Below are 21,066 nucleotides of genomic sequence, written 5' to 3'. Positions count from 1 at the left end.
TGAGATGCAGGAGAGAAAGATTATCTGGACCATCATAATTAATTTCAAGACGTTAACAAATTAATTGTCAGAGTAATAATTTGTTCTGATAAGTTGATAAGAGGCAGTAGAGGTGTTACCACTCAACAAAGTATCCCTATCTCAGTATTCATCATGAAAAATGAATCTTAAACAACTGTATTATGATTTTTACTACAAAAGCTATGATTTAAATTAATGCATGTAGGAACCAAACACATTTCGAGAAAACAGTGGAAACGCTCAATAACGTGCGTAAATAGCGCCCTCAAGACTAGAGCAGCGCCCTTAAGACCTGAGCAGTAAGGTCACAACAATAGACCTCGGCCACCTCCCGAAAACAAAATTTATCCACTGAACGACATATTTTCCAAATATTCACTAGCTCAAGATGTTTAATTCAAATGAATTAAACGTAATGCAGACGAGTGCTTCGTTGACGTGAAAACTATTTCCAGACAATGTTATGAAAATCGATTAATTTTAAATCACATACAGTGTACTGTAGGCCTATATCTGCGGGGAATCCCGTGCAATACGCAATGCCAGGAAATTCCATGCAATACACAATGCCAGGAAATGCCATCCGGTACGCAATGCTGTTGCAGGTCGCATATTGATCACCCGCACCAGCACCATAGACCTTCGTCTGTTCAGTAACTGTCAAGTTCTCATACAACTCTAGTCATACGATCGACGCTGCCAAAAAGAGGAGCTGATCCTGCGTCACACCAGTGGTAGTCGAGAAAAAACACGTAGTATTGGTTACCATGGAAGTAAAAGACCAGAAGTACTGCTGACGAGGACGAAGACAAGCAGTGATGGCAGAAAAAACATGCAAAACATGGGGACCAGAAACCAGGTGTTGTTGTTAGAGCAGTGTAAGGAATAGACAAAGATAGGGTCAGTATAATTTTAAGTTTTTGCGTTCATACATGCATTTCAGACGGGGGCAAATATGACAAATCGGTGAGAATGCCCCTGCTGCAAACCGGCAATAGCTTTCGTGAGATGAGTTTTGTGATCTCGTGGGCAAAGCACACCCACAGTGACGCTAGGTCCGAGTCCGTGGGTTGTTTCAGACCCTCACTCACAAACCTTGGTATTTCCGACGACGGTGCTACCTCCGTCCGGCTTTCGCTTCCCACATCATGCAAACCAATTTCGTTGACAAATCAATATACCTACAGCGGCAGCAATTTCTTGTCAAGATTAAATTGGGGATGGGGGAAATTGCGCGGCTTATACATGTAATTGTAAAGCCACATGTGCATACAGTATTACAAAAATATTTTCGTGAATACATGTATATTGTTATCAACCAGGAAGTATATCAATCAGGCACATACAAGGGAAGGTTAGTTTCCACTTTCCTGGCAACCAACTTTAATATCTTTCAAATAATATTATGGATAAACTAACAAAAACTCGGCAAAACTATTTTAAAAATGGGTTGAACATTAATGTGGATGTGGAATCAGAACAATTTGCATGAATTTTCTCCTCAATCTGTTGGTCTTACATCCTGCTTTATTCACTTCATTGTTCATTTACCATGCTTTGTATTTGAGCTAGCAATATATCACAGGTTTGCCTTTGCATATATTTCATCTTTACAGGAAACAGCACAACAAATCCCCCACATAATCATCATGGACGACGTCTGCGAGAATCCTCTTGGAAGGTAGGCAGACGATCCAGAGCTCACCACTGCTCATGTGCAAAATACCAAAAGTAGCAGTCAAAATTTAGATAGGCCACCCTTTTGTCGATCTGTCTTACCACAGAAAAAAAAAACAATCGTGAAAAATTAATGTCAAGCTGATCCAAGAACCCACTGCTACACACCGCAAATGAATAGGATGTTCTCACCTTTAAGAACATGTATTTCAGGAATGGGATCGTGCCTCTTTGGGATGGCTGGTGGTATTCAGAGATTATGGGAACAGACAAGTGAAATAGTTCTAACCTGAATTTTTTCTTTTATAAAACTAGTCACACCGTAATGTATTAGCTTAGGCGTGTGCGTGATTTTTTTCTCTTCACCTTACAGGAATGATTTGGGAAAAGGTCCGTTGGAAGAAAGACCTCTGTATCATTTCACTTGGAATCTGAAAATTGGGTTTGAGATCGATTGCGATAAGGTAATACGCAAGATAGACGATGACTTGGACAAGACACCACACTTACTGGGGATCGAAGGTCTTCTCTTCAGGGCGTACTTGGAAATATGTGACGACCCAAAACGCTGGGACGTTCGTAAAGCCAGAGAGTTCCTGGACAAAGCAGACGAGAGGATAGAACAGACAGATGAGCGTCTGCGTAAAGGCTACAAAGTTGTGTCATTACTGAATCGCATGTGGATCGAGAACAAATGCCTTAAAACCCAAAAGGTCAAAGAGCTACGCGCTGAATTACGTGGTTACACACTGGAGAACGAAGATTTTCTAGTGATCGGAGCAGTGCACGCGGCTGCTTTGAAACGACTCGGACCCAATGTGTATGCGTCTTCTCTGGAAATGTTTGAGAAAGCGCTGAAGAAGTTCCCCGAAAATGTCAACTTCCTCCACGGGGCTGCGCTAATGGTGGGCAGAATGGCAAGATATAGAAGAGTCACCACCCCTGAGTACGAAAAGATGGACCTTATGGGTAAGGATCTCTTGGACAAGGAAAAGGATTACTTGCAAAAGATGATGGAGATAAAGGATGAATATCAGCTTGCAAGGTCAGCTCTTGGATTGAACTTAATTGGACGAGGGGAAGAACAAAAAATAGAAGGACTAGGTCATTTGACGAGGGCATACAAAGAAACCCATGAAGTGCAAAAGGTAGTACTGAATTTAGTCAGATATTACAGACGTGAGGGACAGGTTTCAGAAGCCATAGACATATTAAAAACTAGAATTCATAACAATCCAGAGTGCTACGAGAGTCATTACCAGTTGGCACTGTGCTACGTGGCACATGCTAGGGGATACAGCAGGAGAGACAAGGCAGCGATTCACAAATGGAATGAAGAAGCTCTTACAGAGCTAGATCAGTGTCTCAAACTCAACAAAGAACATACATACGCCTTGATGGAGAGATGCAAAGTACATAGCTTTTTGAACAAAACAAAAGAAGCGGAGGAGCTCTACGAGAACTGCATCCTTCAGTCCAAACACTGGACACCTGAAAACAAGTTTCTGTTGTGCTTTGGATTTGCCAAGTTCTTAGATTATAACCGAAAAGCTGCGAGATACGAGTCAAGAATGGATTTATGGCAGGAAGTGATAGATCTTACGGTTTCGTTTGAATTTCTTGAGGAGACATCCTGTAAGTGGAAAGTACAAAAGAAACATGAGAGGAGAAAGGAAGAAGCTTACAACAAAATGTTGGGTTTTTACAAAAGCAACAGTCTCAAACTAGGAATTCTTCACTTCCAGAACTTCAATTTTAAAGAAGCTGCAACGGTTTTAGAGGAGCTGAAAGAGGTCGATCGAGAAAACTTCGATATCACACGATACCTTGCACTGACGTACCTGAAGATGGGCAGGGAACGAGAGCTACAGGTTTTGTATCTAGGTCACAAGCCTGAAGAAGTAAAAGAGGTATTTGAAAAAGCTCATGAAAACGCTATCCAGGCAATGATGGCGGGTCTGTGCCAAACGGAAGGTAGAAAGCTAAGGGCGGACACGGCTTTAGCGATCGCACACAACCAGCTCCTGTTGATTGGTCTTGGCAGTCGTGCCAAGACAGCTCTTGAACAAGGGGCTCAAGGTCAGCAGATGCCCTTGCCGTCCTCTCAGCAAGAGATGGAGGGTCAGAATGCCACAACACTGGATCAAGACACTCAGCACACAATGTCGACACCTACAATCATACAGCTAGACTCTCTATGTATCCGGTCATACAGGGAGGCTGTTAGATGCGGAAGTCTCCTTGCTAGCCTGGAGTTACTCAGATTGATACAAAACAACATTGTTCATGTAACTTCAAGGTGGACCTTCCTCCAGGTAGGTCTTTGATTATGCTTTCTTTTTCAAATTTAAGCTTCTTATTTTGTTTTAGAAGTGTGTTACAAATTTTCACTAAAGTGTTTGAAATCTGTCATCTTTATTTGACTTTCCAGTCGCTACGTCTTTTTTGTAATTTAATGCAGATGCTTGCAGAAATCGACGTGTGTTGCTCGCTTAGAAGCAGTGATTGTCTACATAAAGACCAGAAACCCCTCACCTTCGAACACGGTCTTAGCCGCCGCGATACAGACAAAGATGTATCGGCGCTGAACTGTAAAACCATCAAGCGTGACGACAGGGCAATCCTAGATGGGAGCCCGTTCTTCAGGCAGGCTTGGGAACAGCACTTCAGCATGGAGAAAAAAATATTGAAACACAGGTTTGAAAATAATGAAGGGGAACTTGAGCTGGACGGCAGGGAAGAGTTGGAGGAGATAACCTCGTCGGATGAAATCATCCGCGCCGCTACCGATTGTTGTCTGAAACTACGTCCTCTTTTGGACGGTATTGTGGACAAATTCGGGGTAAATACTTTGTATAGAATGATGCAAGAGTTAGTATGTTAGTATATGAAATTAGTCTCAAGTTTACCTGTTACTGGTGGTGGACGTCAATATAGTTGAAAAGGAACAAATATTGGCCAAATACGGGATACAATTCCGTGGCTAATAATTTTGTTACAATAAGCGATTTCAAAAAAGCAAGGTCCTTTTCTGCACAAGGCAGCGCGAATAAGCGAATGTTGTATGCGTGTATCAATGTCAGTTCATGCACTTAATTTGGGCATAAGCTATCCAGGAATACCTAACTGGCTCGTTAATTAAAATCCCAAGACAATTACCTTAGTGGATCAGTGTTTCTTGTCTGCTTCCTTATACAGACAGAGGAACTCGGTCTCGAAGAGGAAACGAAGAACCAGTATTTCCCTTTGATGCTGGACGAGCAGAATGCAACAAAAATTCAAAGCGAATTGAAAAAAAGACTGAACACCATCTTCAGCATTGACGTGGACAGGAACTATCCTAAGCTATGGAATCAGTTACTTAAGGTATAAAGAAGAAAGATATTTTGAGTTAATTATGCGTTGCTGACAAGTTAGCTCATAATTTGTCATGATATTTACTCCATCATTTTCTTTAGAGTAATGCAACATTTTGTCACACCCGGACGAGAGCTTTGGCGTTTGTTCATCAGAGCTCAAATTACTACATGTATTTGCTAAAACACTGCGCAAGGAAATCAGAGATATGGGTTTACAGGCAAGTTTAGGCTACACAAGAACGTCCTCGAATCTGTCTCAAGAATAAAGCACATTGAACACATATCATGCATGCCTACATTTGTGTTTCATGAGAAATGCGTCTGGTGTAATGCAATTTCATTTTCGAAATTCCAGATTCAACCAGGCTACAACTCCGGAAATGAGTTCCTCAAATCTCTCTGCACCTTGGTTAACAAGATGAAGCACAGAGATGTTGCTTCATCGGTGAGTAAAATACTGGATATAAACAAGGACCCGGTTACATTGGCTCGTAAGTGCACGGATAAAGTGGAAGAGATCTGCAACTTCTTCTTAAACGCCATGAGAGAAGCCAGTGATCTACGGGAAAGTGTGGAAGAGCTTGTGAGTGACATCAAAGATGGCAGACATGAGAAAGCTGACGAACTGCTGAAAATACTGTCTAGCAAAGGAGACTTCGTCGTGCGGATGGGAAGCACTTGGAAGTTGCTGGAGGTAAACCTTAGAATAAGTAGCACGGCACAGCTACCAGACTCACGAGCCACCAACAAAACATAGCCATGCTCATTTTGTAAAAATATGCAGACACAACGAAGTATAATCATCATTCATATAAATTGAAGAAAAAATTCCTGGTGCCCCGTATTTCCTGAAAATAAAAACAGAAAAATTGGTTAAGAAAATATCACTATCGCTGATTCCATTAACCAGATGACTGCGCTGATTCGTCAGAGTAAAAGGCTGTCTCAATCACGTTATTCGGAAGCTGAAGAAGCTCTACGCAAACTGACCGAGGGAACACAGGTGATATGTCAGAAACTCAGGAGGCATCATCAAGAGGTTGAAGACGCAGTGTTGGAAAACCACGAGGATGTTCAGATATCGGCTAAGTGTAGGGAAACATGCACAGAAGCTGTCCAAGCACTGGATGCGGAGTTGGCTAAACACCAAACTGCAGTAAGAAACGTAGGCTTTCGAACTCGGGTCTCGATCCATTTATACAGCTAATGGTGACAAGCACGTCATCAGCTCCTTTTGGCGCTATCTCGCTTTATCACCCAAAGGACAGAGATTAGGGAGGATGGGGGACAACTTGCAAGGGAGAGAAACAAATGATCTCTCTTTTGCTTAAAAAGATGAAATAAAATTATGTGATTTACATGCACAATTTAGTAACCTCCAAGTCACGTTTTGTTGAATGGAAAACTGAATGGAAGGGAGAAAGGTTAAGGGGAAACGTTTAAATGTCTAGAATCGTAGCCCTATCCTCTCATCTCTCGTGGTCCAAGTTCGAATTTCATTATGGATGATATTGGACTTCGTTATTCCGAAAGCGTAAAAAGTTTCACATGATGTTTCTAATCTTCTATACAGCCTGGTAGGGGAACCGACTCACAAACGACAAAAGTTGCATTCCCATTTCTGGACATCTGTCCAGATGCCGGACCCCGTCAGCAAAACGAGCCTGGACATTTGAAGGGGAAAGTCAAGAAGCAGCTGAAAAAAGCCCTCAATCAGATGAGAATTCCTGTTAAGACCACCGACAAGCTGTTAGAAATAATCCTGCAGGTGGGTGTTAGCAGTCATGCGTAATTGACACGAAGCTGTCATGATATGGCAAGTTTTTGTAAAGTGTCAACTGAATGATTCTCTGCCATGGTGGAGGTACACTAGCGATTTTTTAGAAAATGTATGAACTCAACTGAAATACCTGCCATTTTGATGTTGTGTCTCAAAGCATGATGTGTCTTCTCTGAAATCTTCAACAGCCGCACATGGAAAATGAAAATTACATGTCATCGTACTTATAAATTTGTTCCTTTTTTATTATTACAATAGGCACAACCATGTGACTGTGAGGAGAACTACGGTTTCATCGCTGTGAAGACGTTTATCACCAAAGGAAGTAACGATGGTATGGTGAAGATTAAGACAGACAGTGGTGACGATAAATCCTTCAAGGTGTTGGACCTCACCCGCTGGTGTACAAATAACACCGAGAAAGTTCTCTTGCAAATGCAGTCTTGCCAGCCTGCATCCTCTTCTTAAAGTGAAGGCGTCTTACGTTCGCCATGTTCTATCTATGCTACTTCAGGCTTTTACAATGAGAGTTTTATGGAACTAGTGACAGTCAGTGCCATTATTGGGCCTAGCAAAATGCTTCCAGGTACTTGCAGCAGACTCTTCAATTATCAGTCTTTACAAATCACGGACCAATGACAGCCCTAAGTTTTGTTGTTTTCGTTTTAATAGCTAGAAGTAACACCTGATTTGTTTGGTCATGCTTTTCCTTGCTTATTAGTTTGTTTGATGTCTATGTATTTTTTTTATTTTTGCGGAGTACTTTTGTACTCTCAGTAATTAGTCACTGTGCAGTGTTTGTAATGTTAATAATGACGTCATACAAACAGGACAGGAGGTAAGTGATGACGTCATTTGAAATTGCCCTTAGAATGGCTTTCACTGTAGCCAGAGGCTCGAGATGTATCTGTATCTAACTTCTCATGAGTTCCAGGGCTACCAAATTCGAGATGTGAAAAATATGTGATCCAGAAGACCAGCAAATAAAGTAGGCCTACAAAAGATGGCAATTTGTATTGGACACTGTATATGCGACAAAGTTAAGCTGGATACATCAGCTATAAATACTGAGAACAGAACTAGAGTTATACGGACAGAGCACGGTGTGAATGTGTACTCAATAATATAAATAAAAGACATTGTAGATTTAGAATAACATAATGGATCTCACAACCCCGTGAGTGCCCTTCAGTTTCGAAACAAAGTTACTGTGTTTAATCAGAAGTCTGAGAGGAGGTTTCATCTATGATTGGTACTTGCCTATATTACTTGCTGCAATCAAAGTAATTTAAATTTTCACATATTCACTTTAAAATTTACCACAAAACTACAATTTTATGAGTGAATTCTATGAGAATCTGTTTAATTAAAAAATCAGTGAAACATTTCTCTCAAAATTTTCTGAAGTGAGAAGTGAAACAAATCACGAGTCTCGGAAAATCTATCTATTAATTATTCGAACTAGACCACTAAACATGGTTTGTTGAAAAAAACCTTCCTTCAAGGCTGACCAAATCCTGTGTTACAATACTTTCCAAGTAGACTAATCACATCAATCAACTTTACAGCGACGAGTAAACACATTTAATACGCATACGCGCAATTCAAAATGCGCGAAATCTGTCGACCCAACGCGCAGTTGGTCGACAGATTTCGCGCATTGTGATACCAGTGTTTCACAACAGTGTGCCTCCAAAAGTTTCAAACGCGTTGGCCAATCACAATGCGCGAAATCTGTGGACCGAATGCGCGTTTGGAAAGGGTCAACCGATTTTTGTAATTGGTCAACGCTTTGCAAACTCTTACAGGTGCGCTATTGTGAATCGCCCGTATTGGCCAACACGGTGAAAACTCTTGGAGGCGCACTATTTTTGTCGTTTTTCAAAAATGTTCCATTGACAAAAGATATGTATTCCTGTTCGGTTTGTTCCATTTTGCTTTCTTTTATTTCTGTAACAATAACTTTAATAGTCCAATTTTTATCTGAATTGGTTTTAAATTTTGTAGACAGCAGGTGGACAACAAAGCTGAAATTCTGAGTACACAAATTTCCACAGTAAAGATGAAATCAGCTGAAAAGCCGAATTGTCAACCCTCTGCAAATTATTTTATTTCTCAAGAAATGAAGCAGACAAGTTTAATGTCAACATTTTGAGCACTGAAGATATACACAGAAGGTATCAAATATTCACATGATTTGTTCAGATAATAAAATGCCAGTAATCCACACGTAAACTAGCTTGGTTTCCCCGGTTGTTGGCTTTGATAAATTTAAATCCGTCTCATCCGCCAACGTGAAACAGATGAAACCGAGGTACACCATGGTACGCTTATGTTAAGGTTTTTATTTTTGGTATATGACTTCGAATTCAAATAAAGTTTTTGTATCGATGCCATGCTTTACTTACTAAAAAGGCTGCTGAAATCTGCTCATTTTTATAATCCGCTTCATAATCAGTCTGCCAAATTCTTGAGTTGGTGATGTTCACACGTTTAGAGTCGATTTCACCCACTAAGAGCTCAGTTCACTTCAAAAGACATTTATTTTCAACTCTCTCAGCAACCAATGCAAAGAGGAATAACATTAAGCATTATACAGTGATATTTAGGTGATGCTCCAAGAAAACTTATCAATGAAATGAAATTAAATATATGGGAAATACAAAGAGCAATATAACTATTGACCACAAAGCCTTACCCGCAAGAAAAGGCTTGTTATGGAACAGGGAAAGTGCAGGTGTGTATGACACTCTTGTCTGCGACCAACAGTGCGTAAAGTTTATTGCACTTGTTCGTACCCAGGAGATATTACAGAGTTAGAGTACAGACGCATGGGAAACTTGTAAAGCATAGTTAAAGCTTGCAGGAGGGGAAAAAAGAAGTTGGAACGTATACCTGTGTTAAGAGACAATCTTAGAGATGAAAGAAATGTGACCCTTTGAAGAAAGATTCTGATCACCTCAAGTTTGCAGCTACGACTTTATTAATAAGAGTATCATCGGTCTTAAGGAGCGGCAACACTGTATTGTCGGGATATTGGATATAAGTAGATTTGTTGAAGAGAAATGAAATGTGTTTTGGTGCAGCTCAAGGAAGGTTTGTTAACCTGCATGTAGGCCGGCTAGATACTGCCGGGACCTTGGACTCCCGGAAGTCAGTACGCAGTAAATAAGACATTGTGAGGCGTAGACCTACCGTATTTATCAAAATAATAATTCTGTTAACCTTTTTTATCCTTAACAACCAAGATAAAGGTTTGAGCCTGAAAAGCTCAGCTGTGATATTTGCTTATTGTAAAATGATCAGTAAAAAGAAATCATTGTGTCCCGGCAAGTCTCATGCAAAATGAGCGACATGCAACTGAGTAACGCTGATTGCTCACGCTGGGAAATTCCCTTGAGCACGCAACACGCATAGTCCATGTGTCACGTGATGCCCAGGGGAGTCACACCAGGCGTCTGCTCAGAACCAGGGCTGCAGGCGGACGGAAAATCACATCGCCATTTTGGTCAAACCGCTGACAACGCTGAAGACAACTCACCCTTAATGCTGAGTCTTGGGGAAAAATGACTGACACGATGGATACCAGAGGGAACATCAGTCAACAACGTGAGAGAGGAAGGGAGACAGAAATGGTGAGGGAACGGAATAAGACGCATTGGAAGCAAAACACTGAACAGGCCGGACAGGAACAGGCGACATCAGCAAAGGCTGATACTGTCGAGGACACGACGGCGTAAGTAAAGGCTTTGTTTTTACCCCCAAAAAGCCTGGATACAGAATCCCCTCGACATTTTTCTGATATCGCCGTAGTGTGTGGTTTTTTCAGGAGCTTAGCCTTTAGGAGATTTTGGAGTTCTTCTTTGCGGTCAGTTTGACACCATTTTATGGTGAAAATCGAACTACCGTTGTGGCGCAGCGCCCGTTTTTCCCGAGACAAATCAGCCAATTATTTTCTCACTGTGGTGCTTAGTACATGCAGGCTGGCACGTGTAAGCCCGAACTTCAAATGGCCATAACAGCCAAAACATAAAACTTACTAAGTTCAAACTTCACGTTGGTATTGACGATAAGGCGTTTTGGGATATGCGTATCAAAAATCGAGCGTGGCATGGCCAAGTTCTTGGAGGAGGGGCAGAATCCGCCCCTGCCCCCCCCGGCTGTGAGACAGGCCAAAATAATCCAGCTCTTTGAGGGTTATTGGTTTTGCCTTAGTGTACATCAGATACAGGTAGTTTAAAACGTCAGGATTTCCTAATTCTGTTAGTCGGTGTTCTTAACTTTTCACTTTGATACATACATGTACATGTATTCTTAGGTCCACAGCTCCCTCAAAACGAACCTGCTTTGAAAACCTGGTTTTCTGAAATAAGCCATTTGTAGAAATTTATCTGATCACATTTTCGTCTTCAGGTTGGCACTGCAGGAGCGAAGAATATAAAATGCTGAATACCTCTAGCTGCTTTTATTTATATTTGTTTTCCAGCACATTTTCAAACCTGTTTGTTCAAGTTTGAAGATAGCTTCCAATTCGTCCCTAAAATCCATCACCTTTAAAATCCCCTGTTTGATTTGTCTTGGGTTGCTCACTTTAGCACTTTGTTGAAACAGTTTCATATATTTATCGAATTTTTTTATCAAAGAAACTTCGATTTCGTCGTGCCGAACGTGTGATACATGAAACAATTTCGTTATTCTACAATCATTGCTGAATATATTGATATCATTATTTAATTGTAAAATATCGTCGATATTTTTATTTTTTTGTCTATTTATGTCTATTTTACAGATGTTTATTGAATGAATTTGATCGAAAAAATCTTAAATAAATCGAACAAAAGACTGATCCAATGTTATCATCGCGCTGTTTATTCTCTAAAATCCCTCGTGACAAATGTCACCAGCACACGAGTCGCTAAACCGTCCTGGAGGAAAAGGCAGAGGAGGAGGCAGAACAACGTAGAAACTTTCGAAATAAAGAATTTTTTCCCATGATTTGGGTGAACCGCATCATACACTGACGGCGGAATGTTTTATGGTGGAAATATTCCAGCTCCCCTTCATTTCGTGAGAACGTATGAAACGCAACAAGCCCAAGTCCAAGTGAATAAAAATTCCGGACGGTTGGTTCAATTCATCTAACCGAGCCAGCCGAAAGTTCACTGAAAGATCAAACAGAACCTTTTTTTCACAACTCAGCCTTGACTATTGACAAACATGAGATTGTCCATGCCACACAGGTGCACCTGCCGTGGCTTTATTGGCTGGCATTCACTCGAACAACGCACACAACGCGACAATGCCGCACACTCGTTCCTCAATAACCGTAATTAACTACGCATGCAATACAACAGTGTTCAGGTTTCGTTTACCTGTGTGACAAGGGGGAAAAGGGGAAACCCCCATGTAATCTTTATGACCTTGGAGAAGATGCGGACGTTGCCAAATCTCTTTTTATTCGTCAGTCTTGGTATGGACGCAATAAATCGCTTTTTATCATTGTGACTTTCAAGATTCATGTACCGCACCTCCAATGGCATAAGTCCTATCAGTAATATACGGGTGATTCACAATAGTGCGCCTCCAAGAGTTTGCAACACATTGGCCAATCACAATGCGCGAAATATGTCAACCCTTTTCAAGCGCACATTGGGTTGACAGATTCCGCCCGATTGGCCAACGCGTTGCAAACACTTGGAGGCTCACTTTTGTGAAACGCCTGTATTGAAATTTTTTCGATTCGAACAGGAACGACCTGAGGAAAGATCCCATGAAAAAATGGATTAGAAAGAACGGCCCCTTTGTGACTTCGCTGAAATCAATATCAAATCCAGTGTATTATTTAGTGGCTGTATATTTTACGACTCCCACCTCTTACTTTCAGGGGTCATAAAAAATATTTCATTTTTGCATGGCAAAAAATTGCCCCCCAAAAACAAAAACAAATAAACAAACAAAATTGGGAAATCCTACTGCCTAAGTCCTTCTAAAAGGGACTGGGTAATACATCACCCTTGTCGAGGGTTTATCATTATTCAAAGTTGACTGATACTCTAAATAGACGTATTTGATGACAAATGCTAGAAATTTTAGTGAATTTCCTTTTTTTCATTTGAATTTTTAGGAATAACCCCCCAAAAAATTCACTAGAAGAGGCGAACTGGACAGAACTACCCCTTTGTCACTTTACATGGAATCTGAAAATTGGGGTTGACATCGATTGCGAAAAAGTCATACGTGACATAGCTGAGGAGTCGGAGATAGTGCCACACTTACTGGGAATTGAAGCACTTCTCTTCAGGGCGTACTTAGAGGTATTGGAAAACCGAAAACGCTGTGACGTTAACAAAGCCAGACAGTCCATCGACAAAGCAGACGAGAGGATAGAAAAGACAGATGAGCGTCTGCGTAAAGGCTACAAAGTTGTGTCACTACTGAATCGCATGTGGATCGAGAACAGATGCCTTAAAACCCAAGAGGTCAAAGAGCTACGCGATGAATTACGTGGTTACAAACTTGAGGGCAATGATCTTTTAGTGATCGGGGCAGTGCAGGCAGCTGCTTTGATACGACTCGGACCCAATGTGTACGCATCTGCTCTGGATATGTTCGAGGGAGCGCTACAGCAGTTCCCCAAAGATGTCAACTTCCTTTATGGGGCTGCGCTTGTGACAGGCATGATGGGAAGAAACAGAAGAAGCACTACTTCAGAATACAAAAATCTGGACTCAAAAGGTAAGGAACTATTGGACAAACAAAAAACATACCTGGAACAGATTATGGAAAGTAAGAACAACTATCCGATTGTAAAATCAGACTTGGGACAGAATTTATCTGGACGCGAGGACAAAACAGAAAGAGAAAAGGGAGTACAATATTTGAAAGGGGCTTACAATAACGCCAAGGAAGTGCACAAGGTAGCGCTTAATTTAGTCCGATATTACAAATGGGAAAAAAAATACGACCTTGCAATAAAAACATTGCAGGAAAGAAATGGACAAGACCATTATGAGAGTCATTATCAGTTGGCGCTGTGCTTTATGGCTAAGGCAAAAAACATCAAGAAGAAAACCACGGTGAAAAAAACGCCACGACCACGAGACACCACACAAAAATGCAGCACCAGAGATAACATTGCCTCTGCCGAAAAATGTGGAAGGGTAAAAACAGCGCAGTCTCCACAGCAGACAGTACGTCAAAGCGAAGGATGTACACAGTACAAAGGAAACACCGTACATACCGTAACACACGGAGCAGACAGTAAATCGGAGCAGCCCTCGGACGAATGGTATCGGAAAGCCCTTGAGGAGCTAGAGGCATGCCTGGAACTTAACAAGGGGCATAAATATGCTACAATAAGCAGGTGCGAAGTAATGCATGCTTTGAAGAAAACGGAAGCAAAAGCGTTTTTCGAAGACAGCATACAGCAGTCCGAACACTGGCCGACCAAAAACAAGCTTGACTTGTACTTTAAGTTTGCCGCATTCCTTGAACAAAATGAAAAACGTGAATCAAGAATGAATATGTGGCAGCACGTGATGGACCTTACAGCTTCGTTTGAATTTCTTGACGAGACATCCTGTATATGGGAAGTAGAAGAAAAAGCAAAGTCGAAAAAGAAACAAGCTTATTCCAAACTGCGGTATCATTACAATATAAACAGCCTCAGGTTGGGAATTCTTCACTTCCAGAATTTCGAGTTTGAAGAGGCTATAACGATTTTGGAGAACCAGTCAGATCACGATCGAGAAACCAATGCCGATATCCCACGCTACCTCGCACTGACATACCTGAAGATGGGCAGTCAGAGAGAACTACAAGCTTTGTCTCAAGAACGCCAGCCTGAAGAAACGAAAGAGATATTTGAAAAGGCTCATGGCAATGCAATCTGTTCTATGAATATTGGTCTAAGCCAAATGGAAGGTCGAAAGTTAAGGGCGGACACGGCTCTAGCGATTGCACACAACCAGCTCCTTTTGGTTGGTTTTCCAGGTACAGAAAAGGCTCGACATTTGCCTTCTGCATCCACTCAGTCAGAAACTGAGAGTCGGGACACCACTACTCCTGACCTAAATTCTCCATACATCCTGTCCTATAGGGAGGCTGTCAGGTGCGGAAGTCTTGTTGCTAGCCTAGAGTTACTCAGATTGATAAAAAACAACATCGTTAAAGAAACACCAAGATCAAAGTTCCTCCAAGTGAGTCTTTTTTGTCTTTGTTTACACTAACACACTTAAAATAGTCGTTAAGAGGTAATAATTTTATTTCGAGGCTTTTATCCCGACGCATCCCTTTTCGTTATAGATTCTTGCAGAAATAGACGTTTGTTGCTCGTTGGAAAGAAGTGATCATGTTCATCGAGAAGGTAAACCCCTAATCTTCGACAAAGGCCTTAGCAGCCGCAACAGAGACAAAGATGCCAGAGCATTGAACTGCAAAGCCATCAAGCGAGACGTTACAGCTATCTTACATCAGGAAAAGTTTTACCGACAGGCTTGGAAGGAGCATTTCATAATGGAACGAGCAATACTCCAAAAAAGGTTTGAAAATAATGAAGGGAAACTTGAGCTGGATGGTGAGGATGAGGAAAAGAGAGCGACCTTTTCGGAAGAAATAGTGTGGGCCGCTTGCGACAGCTGTGAGAAACTACGCCCTCTGTTGGATCGTATTGTTTACAGGTTTGGGGTAAGATTTGAAAGAATGTTTTGAGTGTAGTTTGCGTGAAAATTTTACGAATGCATATTTCAAGGCAAAAGAAGTTCTCAAGGAGTAATGATTTCATGGTTTTTTCCACAGACTAAGGAACGTGACATCGAAGAAAAATCAATGAAAAATCAATACTTTCCACTGATAGATGACAGGACCCCCATGGAAGAAGTTCCAGGAAAGTTGGAAAACGAACTCAAATTAATCTTCGGTACTGACATGAAAAAGCATTATTCCAAACTCGTGGAAGAGCTTCTAAAGGTAGGCATGATGTAATAGATTCCGAACAGGATAATATGCGACTTCAAAAATTGATGGAAAGATACATGTAAACAGAGTTTCTCCCAGACCTGTCAATTTTGAGTTTTTCAGCCTTATTTATTCAGACTTCCATACCTTTTCTTAGGAACAGACGCAACCAGGGAATGACTTCCTCAGAACCTGCAGGGAATTGGTAAACACGATCAAGCACGGTGATATTAGTTCAGTGAGTGAAATACTTGCTATAACGAAGGAACCAGTCACCTTGGCTCGTCAGTGCACGGATAAAATAGAGGAGATCTGCAACTTCTTCTTCAAAGCCATGGACAAGGCCAGCGATCTGAGAGACCAGGTGAAGCAGCTTGTGAGTGACATCAATGAGAAAGCTGACGAACTGCTTGAATTATTGTCAGACAACGATCAATTTGTCGTCACAAAGGGAAGCACTTGGAAGTTACTGGAGGTAAACTTTAGATTTAGAGGCAGAATTAGAGACCAGCAATATAGAACCGGACAACCGGCAACCACACCTAACATGAAAAGGCATCTCATAGAAATATTATACAGTCACGACAAAGTTTAATCAAACCAAATTTTTCGTTTTCACGAAGAGACACATTTGTCTTCAATTGGTAAAGGTCTGCAATAAAGGGCAACACCATGGGGGAAACGAATTTTCACGAAGAGAAAAAGGTGACTCCGGAAATGTATGGAAATGTAACAGTTTTGCACCCAGCACGTACAATGGCAAAAACGTGTGTCGTGCAAGCCGTTTTCACGTACGAGGCAGAGGTCACACGAATTTTAGCGTTTTTAATGAACAGACAAAGGTATTTGTATTTGAATTGTTTATATAAATACCTCAAGCTTTCTATAAACATTATTTCCTGGTTGAATATCATTCCAGATCCTTTCTCTCAAAATGTAGCACTGGTTTAGTCAAAGGAATGCTGATTCTGACCATTTGATCTAAATATAGTTAATTTGTATTCTCCGGCGAGACTTTGACTCGTGGAAAGAGTAATGGTTTGACTTTAATTGACTAATTTGCCAGATGACTGCGCTGATTCGTCGGAGAAAGAGGCAGTCTCGATCACCTGATTCCGAAGCTGAAGAAGCTCTACGCAAACTGACGGAGGGCCCACAGGTGGAATGTCATAACCTCCGAAGGCATCATCAAGAGGTTGAAGACGCAGTGTTGGAAAACCACGAGGATGATCAGATATCGGCGAAGTGCAGAAAAACATGCAAAGAAGCTGTCAAAGCGCTGGACGCAGGGTTAGCTGAGCACAAATCTGACGTAAGCTCGAGTTTTGATCGAATTACATAGCAAGCGATGACAAGAAAACGTCACGTAATCGAAAAAGTCGTGCAATCTAGCACTTTTGGCGCTCTCGTCACCACCCAGAGCTCGAGGATACCGACCTCTGACAATGAGGGACAACTCGCAATGGAGATGACCATGGGTTCGTCCCTTTTGTTGAGGATGGAACATGATATGCTAAGAAAATGTAAAGAAGATGCCAATGCACTAGATGCGGAGTAAGCTAAACACAAAGCTGTGGGGAGGAAATTAAAGCAAGAGATACAAGTACTCCCCAATCACAAACACAATCGATAATAACAGGCGTGCCTAGGTAATAGGCTTCTTTTATATACAGTTCTCAATGCCATTAAGTTTATTCCATTCGAAACTTTTCATTGAGAGTGTATTGGTGTTTGTCTTCAAACAGATTGGAGATACAGAAACTCTAGAATGTTTGGACATTCTAGGCATCAGGAAATTCCAGCTGAAAACAAAACTCCAGAAGATGAAAATTCGTGCTGACAAAGCCGAGGAGCTGGCGGAGACGATCACCCAGGTACCTCTCTAAATGCAAAATGTAATAAAAAAATCCTCACTCTCAAAACGTGTGAGTCCCTTATAAAACCACTACAAAATTAAAAAAAACACTCCAGCGAAAGACAACTCAAAAATCGGGCCAGTTTCAATCTAACCAAGGAGCCATATAAGCACAAATCAAAAAAGAAAATGCCCTTTATATGGCTGTTCTCTTGGAGTGATTTTTAATCTTCTTTTTTTAGAATGGTTTCTCACTTTTTGAAGTGAGGCGATCTTCACTCTTTTTCAGTGCATTCATAAGGGACTCATTCTTGTCGAGTTTGAGTTTTTCACTCTTTTGCCATACTGTAGTCGTCATTGTGCAGGTCTTGGAATGAAACCGTCATGTAGGCGAATTGTCATGATAACGGTTTTTGGCCATGTCACAGGCATTGGTTTCACACTTGGGGCCAAAAAGCTATTCGACCATATAGGACTGTTTTTCAAATGATGCCTGATGCCAAACCTGCAAGAAAACATGAGGCTAGGGAAACTGCACACAGAAACGAGAGCAGGCTGCGTGTGCATAGGGGTGTGTCTGAACACAAATTGACCTTTGTCACATCATCGCGTCAGGTGTAAGTTTCCCAAATTCCACAAGTGCATCTGTGAAAAAGCTGAGTATCAGGAGCTAAGCTTCCGTGCAACAGGTTTGCAACAAGTCTTGGGTGACCTACAACAAAGGGAATCACACAAGAGGAGATCTAGAGGGGCAGAACCTGCCATAAACGACTATGCCGCACCTTTCTTTTTTTTTGAAATTGTGAACAGTTGTCGGACATAGACACAAGAACATCACGTTCTTCCTATTACGACGAATCAAAAAATGTCTTTTTTTTTCTCTTTGCAGCAGGAACAAAGGTTCATCTCAAAGGAGAACTATGATTTCAGTGATGTGAAGAAATTTCTCACGACTGGAGGCGGTGAAGATAAACCCTCCAAGGTGTTGGATCTCACCCGCTGGTGTACGGACAGCACCGAGAAAATTCTACTTGCAATGCGGTCCTGTAGCCCCCGTACCACCTCCGTTACAAATCGCCCCAAACAAAACAGGAAAAAATAACACAAAAATATCATATCAAAACTCACGAAGGGATAGAAATCGGACACCAAATTTAAATAAACTTAAAATACACAGATTCTCTCGAATTTTCCCTCAATGCGTAGTGGGTGAGGTATAACTATCCTGAAATAGTATGACCCCTACAATTACAATAAGACAGGTCTTTCCAATGACGTCTTTGCCGGTCTTGATATTAAAGGTATCTTTCCGGTACTCAATGGAACTCCTCAGGTCTTCGATAGCTGTGACTTTGAGTTGCAAGAAATAAGTGGACCAAGAGACCAGGAAGCGGACTACAAAATGAAATTTAACTCAAAGTATATCAAGTCTTGTAGGATCTCAACAATATTTAGAAATAGTGAGAAAATAGCAAATATAATTCCAATCAACAGTGAAACCAGAGTTAGTCTGTGAAAATTTACGGCATTTCATTTTTCTGCTGTGTCGTAAGATGAAATCATTAATTAACGAGTAAGCCTATGCCTTATATATCCCGGCCTGATCTAGCCTTGTTTTAATAAAAGGTGCAGGTATAATTTAGTTTTGACGCAATCTCTAGAAATCATAACTTAGATAAACTTATACGTATGTTACTATCATTTCATCACCATAAAGGCGCCTTTCCATATGCGCGTTGACAGGTGTGTTGTGGGCTTAGTGAAGTCGGTGTTTGTCTCTGTAAAAGTGAAACGCATGAATGCATCTATTCTTCATCCTAAAAATGTGTAAAAATACGCAAACTTGCACTCACCAATCCGGAACGGCCAACCAAAAGGTAACTTAAAGAAATTTCAATATTTTTGCCTACTCCAAAAATAACTCATTTGTAGCCCTTATCCCCAGAGTTACTCATACACCATCGATCCCGGTTACTGCATGCCGGCTAGCAGCCAAGTATTTCGGAATTATAAACTGATGAAGCTTTAGTAAAGAGCAGCAATACCGGATCCATTCGAATATTTACACAAAATTTCTCTCCCAATATGTAGCGTCGCCTTCTACCTTACATCATTTGCTAATCAGGACGGACGTTTTTCAGTACAGGATGCCTTTACGAAGCGACCACAGACAGGTTTTTTTTCGCAACTTAATTTCGGAAATGGTCTATTCGCCGACGGGGCGCGGAAAGGTGAATTTTTTTCCGGTGTTTGACGGGACAGGAGATTCGCAAGTGAATTTCAAACGGCAGTTTCAAATGATCATTTCTATTGCATGGAGCGTCTAAATCTATCAAACGTCTCCCCAAGTTGTCAATTGACGTCGCTACATTGTAAATAGCACCAAGGCAGCGGCTGTCAACCGTAAGCTTGCAAAATGACCGCAACCACTTGGTGGCACGCTGTATATTGTGAACCGCTATGTTGTTTTCTTACACAATTCACTACCAAGTTTCTCCCATCGTATTATTTTTTCTTATACCAATCTATTAACCTAAATTTAAGTAGTTTCCGTACATTATGTCATTACTGGTGGTAGGCGTCCTTGTGTACTTCAATATCACTGTATTGCATTCTAAATTGTTCGAATTTTTAATGGCTGGAGAGTTCAAAACCAATAATTATTGAAGTGAATAAATGTTTACTAAGTTTAGTCACTGAAAGATTAGAACTGTATAGGTCGAAGGCAAGATTGTCCATTTTAGAATGATAACATGTTCATGATGTTAATCTCAAAGAGCAATTTTGTTGGAAAATTACACCTATTAGTGTCACTTGATAAAATCCATCTACTATCCGAATATGTCCTTGCTATCATCAAGTAACACACATCCAGTCTAGCAACGAGCTTTAGCCATGGTATACATGGTATATCGAATTATGGTTACATTTGGCTAAACTTTATTAAGTGTTGTTCCATGAGATGTTTATAGATAAGTAAAGCAAATCCCTCAAGAATAATCTCAAGTTAAAAGTGAAATAAATATTTTGTCAAAGAACAATATGTGCATCCTCACACAACTGCAATGGCGCACTGTAGATAAAAAAATTGACTTCTTGAATGAAAGTTAGTTCAGCTTATGTCTAAAATGACCAATTCAAAATGGCCAGACAGGCCAATGACCAACATTCGTCAAAAACGAGTGGAACATTCGTCAAATTTGACCAAAGTCAGTCATACTGACTACATATTTAGTCCTGTCTTGACTTAATAAGTCACCGAGACCCGACTTACCGATATTTTTAGTCATTTTGAGCACAAAATGAGTGACTTTTGTTTACAATGAGGCTAGCTGACACAACTGACTTCATGTTACCTCCCCTCCCCACGTAGCTCATGATTCTCAAGCCCCGCCCCTCCCCTCCACTCCGCAGAAGAC

The 21,066-nt window shown here is 41.0% G+C and overlaps 2 protein-coding genes across 6 annotated transcripts; both read left to right on the top strand.

The window, feature by feature from the left end:
* The first annotated feature begins 643 nt into the window (after window positions 1–643).
* On the top strand, window positions 644–9,075 carry LOC110978772 (uncharacterized). Of its 3 annotated transcripts, none has more exons than XM_087148854.1 (9): window positions 644–880; window positions 1,638–1,702; window positions 2,072–4,013; window positions 4,160–4,540; window positions 4,897–5,064; window positions 5,413–5,751; window positions 5,968–6,213; window positions 6,631–6,825; window positions 7,096–9,075. In XM_087148854.1, exons 1-9 carry the CDS (start codon window positions 854–856, stop codon window positions 7,303–7,305), a joined length of 3,573 nt encoding a protein of 1,190 aa, XP_087004980.1. In that variant the 5' UTR covers window positions 644–853; the 3' UTR covers window positions 7,306–9,075. The 3 variants fall into 3 exon arrangements, with proteins under 3 accessions (XP_087004980.1, XP_087004979.1, XP_087004981.1); XM_087148853.1 differs by having other exon boundaries at window positions 5,968–6,222; XM_087148855.1 differs by having other exon boundaries at window positions 644–921; window positions 5,968–6,222.
* A 153-nt stretch (window positions 9,076–9,228) lies between these two features.
* On the top strand, window positions 9,229–19,441 carry LOC110978776 (uncharacterized). 3 transcript variants are annotated; one of them, XM_087148851.1, is made up of 9 exons: window positions 9,229–10,573; window positions 12,962–13,572; window positions 14,830–15,035; window positions 15,142–15,522; window positions 15,634–15,804; window positions 15,950–16,267; window positions 16,859–17,104; window positions 17,538–17,666; window positions 18,537–19,441. In XM_087148851.1, exons 1-9 carry the CDS (start codon window positions 10,404–10,406, stop codon window positions 18,747–18,749), a joined length of 2,445 nt encoding a protein of 814 aa, XP_087004977.1. In that variant the 5' UTR covers window positions 9,229–10,403; the 3' UTR covers window positions 18,750–19,441. The 3 variants fall into 3 exon arrangements, with proteins under 3 accessions (XP_087004977.1, XP_087004976.1, XP_087004975.1); XM_087148850.1 differs by having other exon boundaries at window positions 12,962–15,035; window positions 18,540–19,441; XM_087148849.1 differs by having other exon boundaries at window positions 12,962–15,035.
* Window positions 19,442–21,066: the final 1,625 nt, after the last annotated feature.

The sequence above is a fragment of the Acanthaster planci genome, linkage group LG18, assembly GCF_054643075.1.
Source record: "Acanthaster planci isolate LZ-2023a linkage group LG18, COTS_SCS, whole genome shotgun sequence".
Taxonomy (NCBI): Eukaryota; Metazoa; Echinodermata; class Asteroidea; order Valvatida; family Acanthasteridae; genus Acanthaster; species Acanthaster planci.
Note: the sequence above shows the minus strand (reverse complement) of the source record. Positions and strands in the feature narration are given on the sequence as shown.

Bases quoted from the DNA above. Each gene is read 5' to 3' on its own strand.
- LOC110978772 (XM_087148853.1), top strand. From the start codon at position 854: ATGCAAAACATGGGGACCAGAAACCAG. The intron at 4,541-4,896 runs GTAAATACTTTG...TTCCTTATACAG, and splicing joins GTATTGTGGACAAATTCGGG to ACAGAGGAACTCGGTCTCGA. The intron at 6,223-6,630 runs GTAGGCTTTCGA...TCTTCTATACAG, and splicing joins ACCAAACTGCAGTAAGAAAC to CCTGGTAGGGGAACCGACTC.
- LOC110978776 (XM_087148849.1), top strand. From the start codon at position 10,404: ATGACTGACACGATGGATACCAGAGGGAACATCAGTCAACAACGTGAG. The intron at 15,036-15,141 runs GTGAGTCTTTTT...TTTTCGTTATAG, and splicing joins CAAGATCAAAGTTCCTCCAA to ATTCTTGCAGAAATAGACGT. The intron at 17,667-18,536 runs GTACCTCTCTAA...TTCTCTTTGCAG, and splicing joins TGGCGGAGACGATCACCCAG to CAGGAACAAAGGTTCATCTC.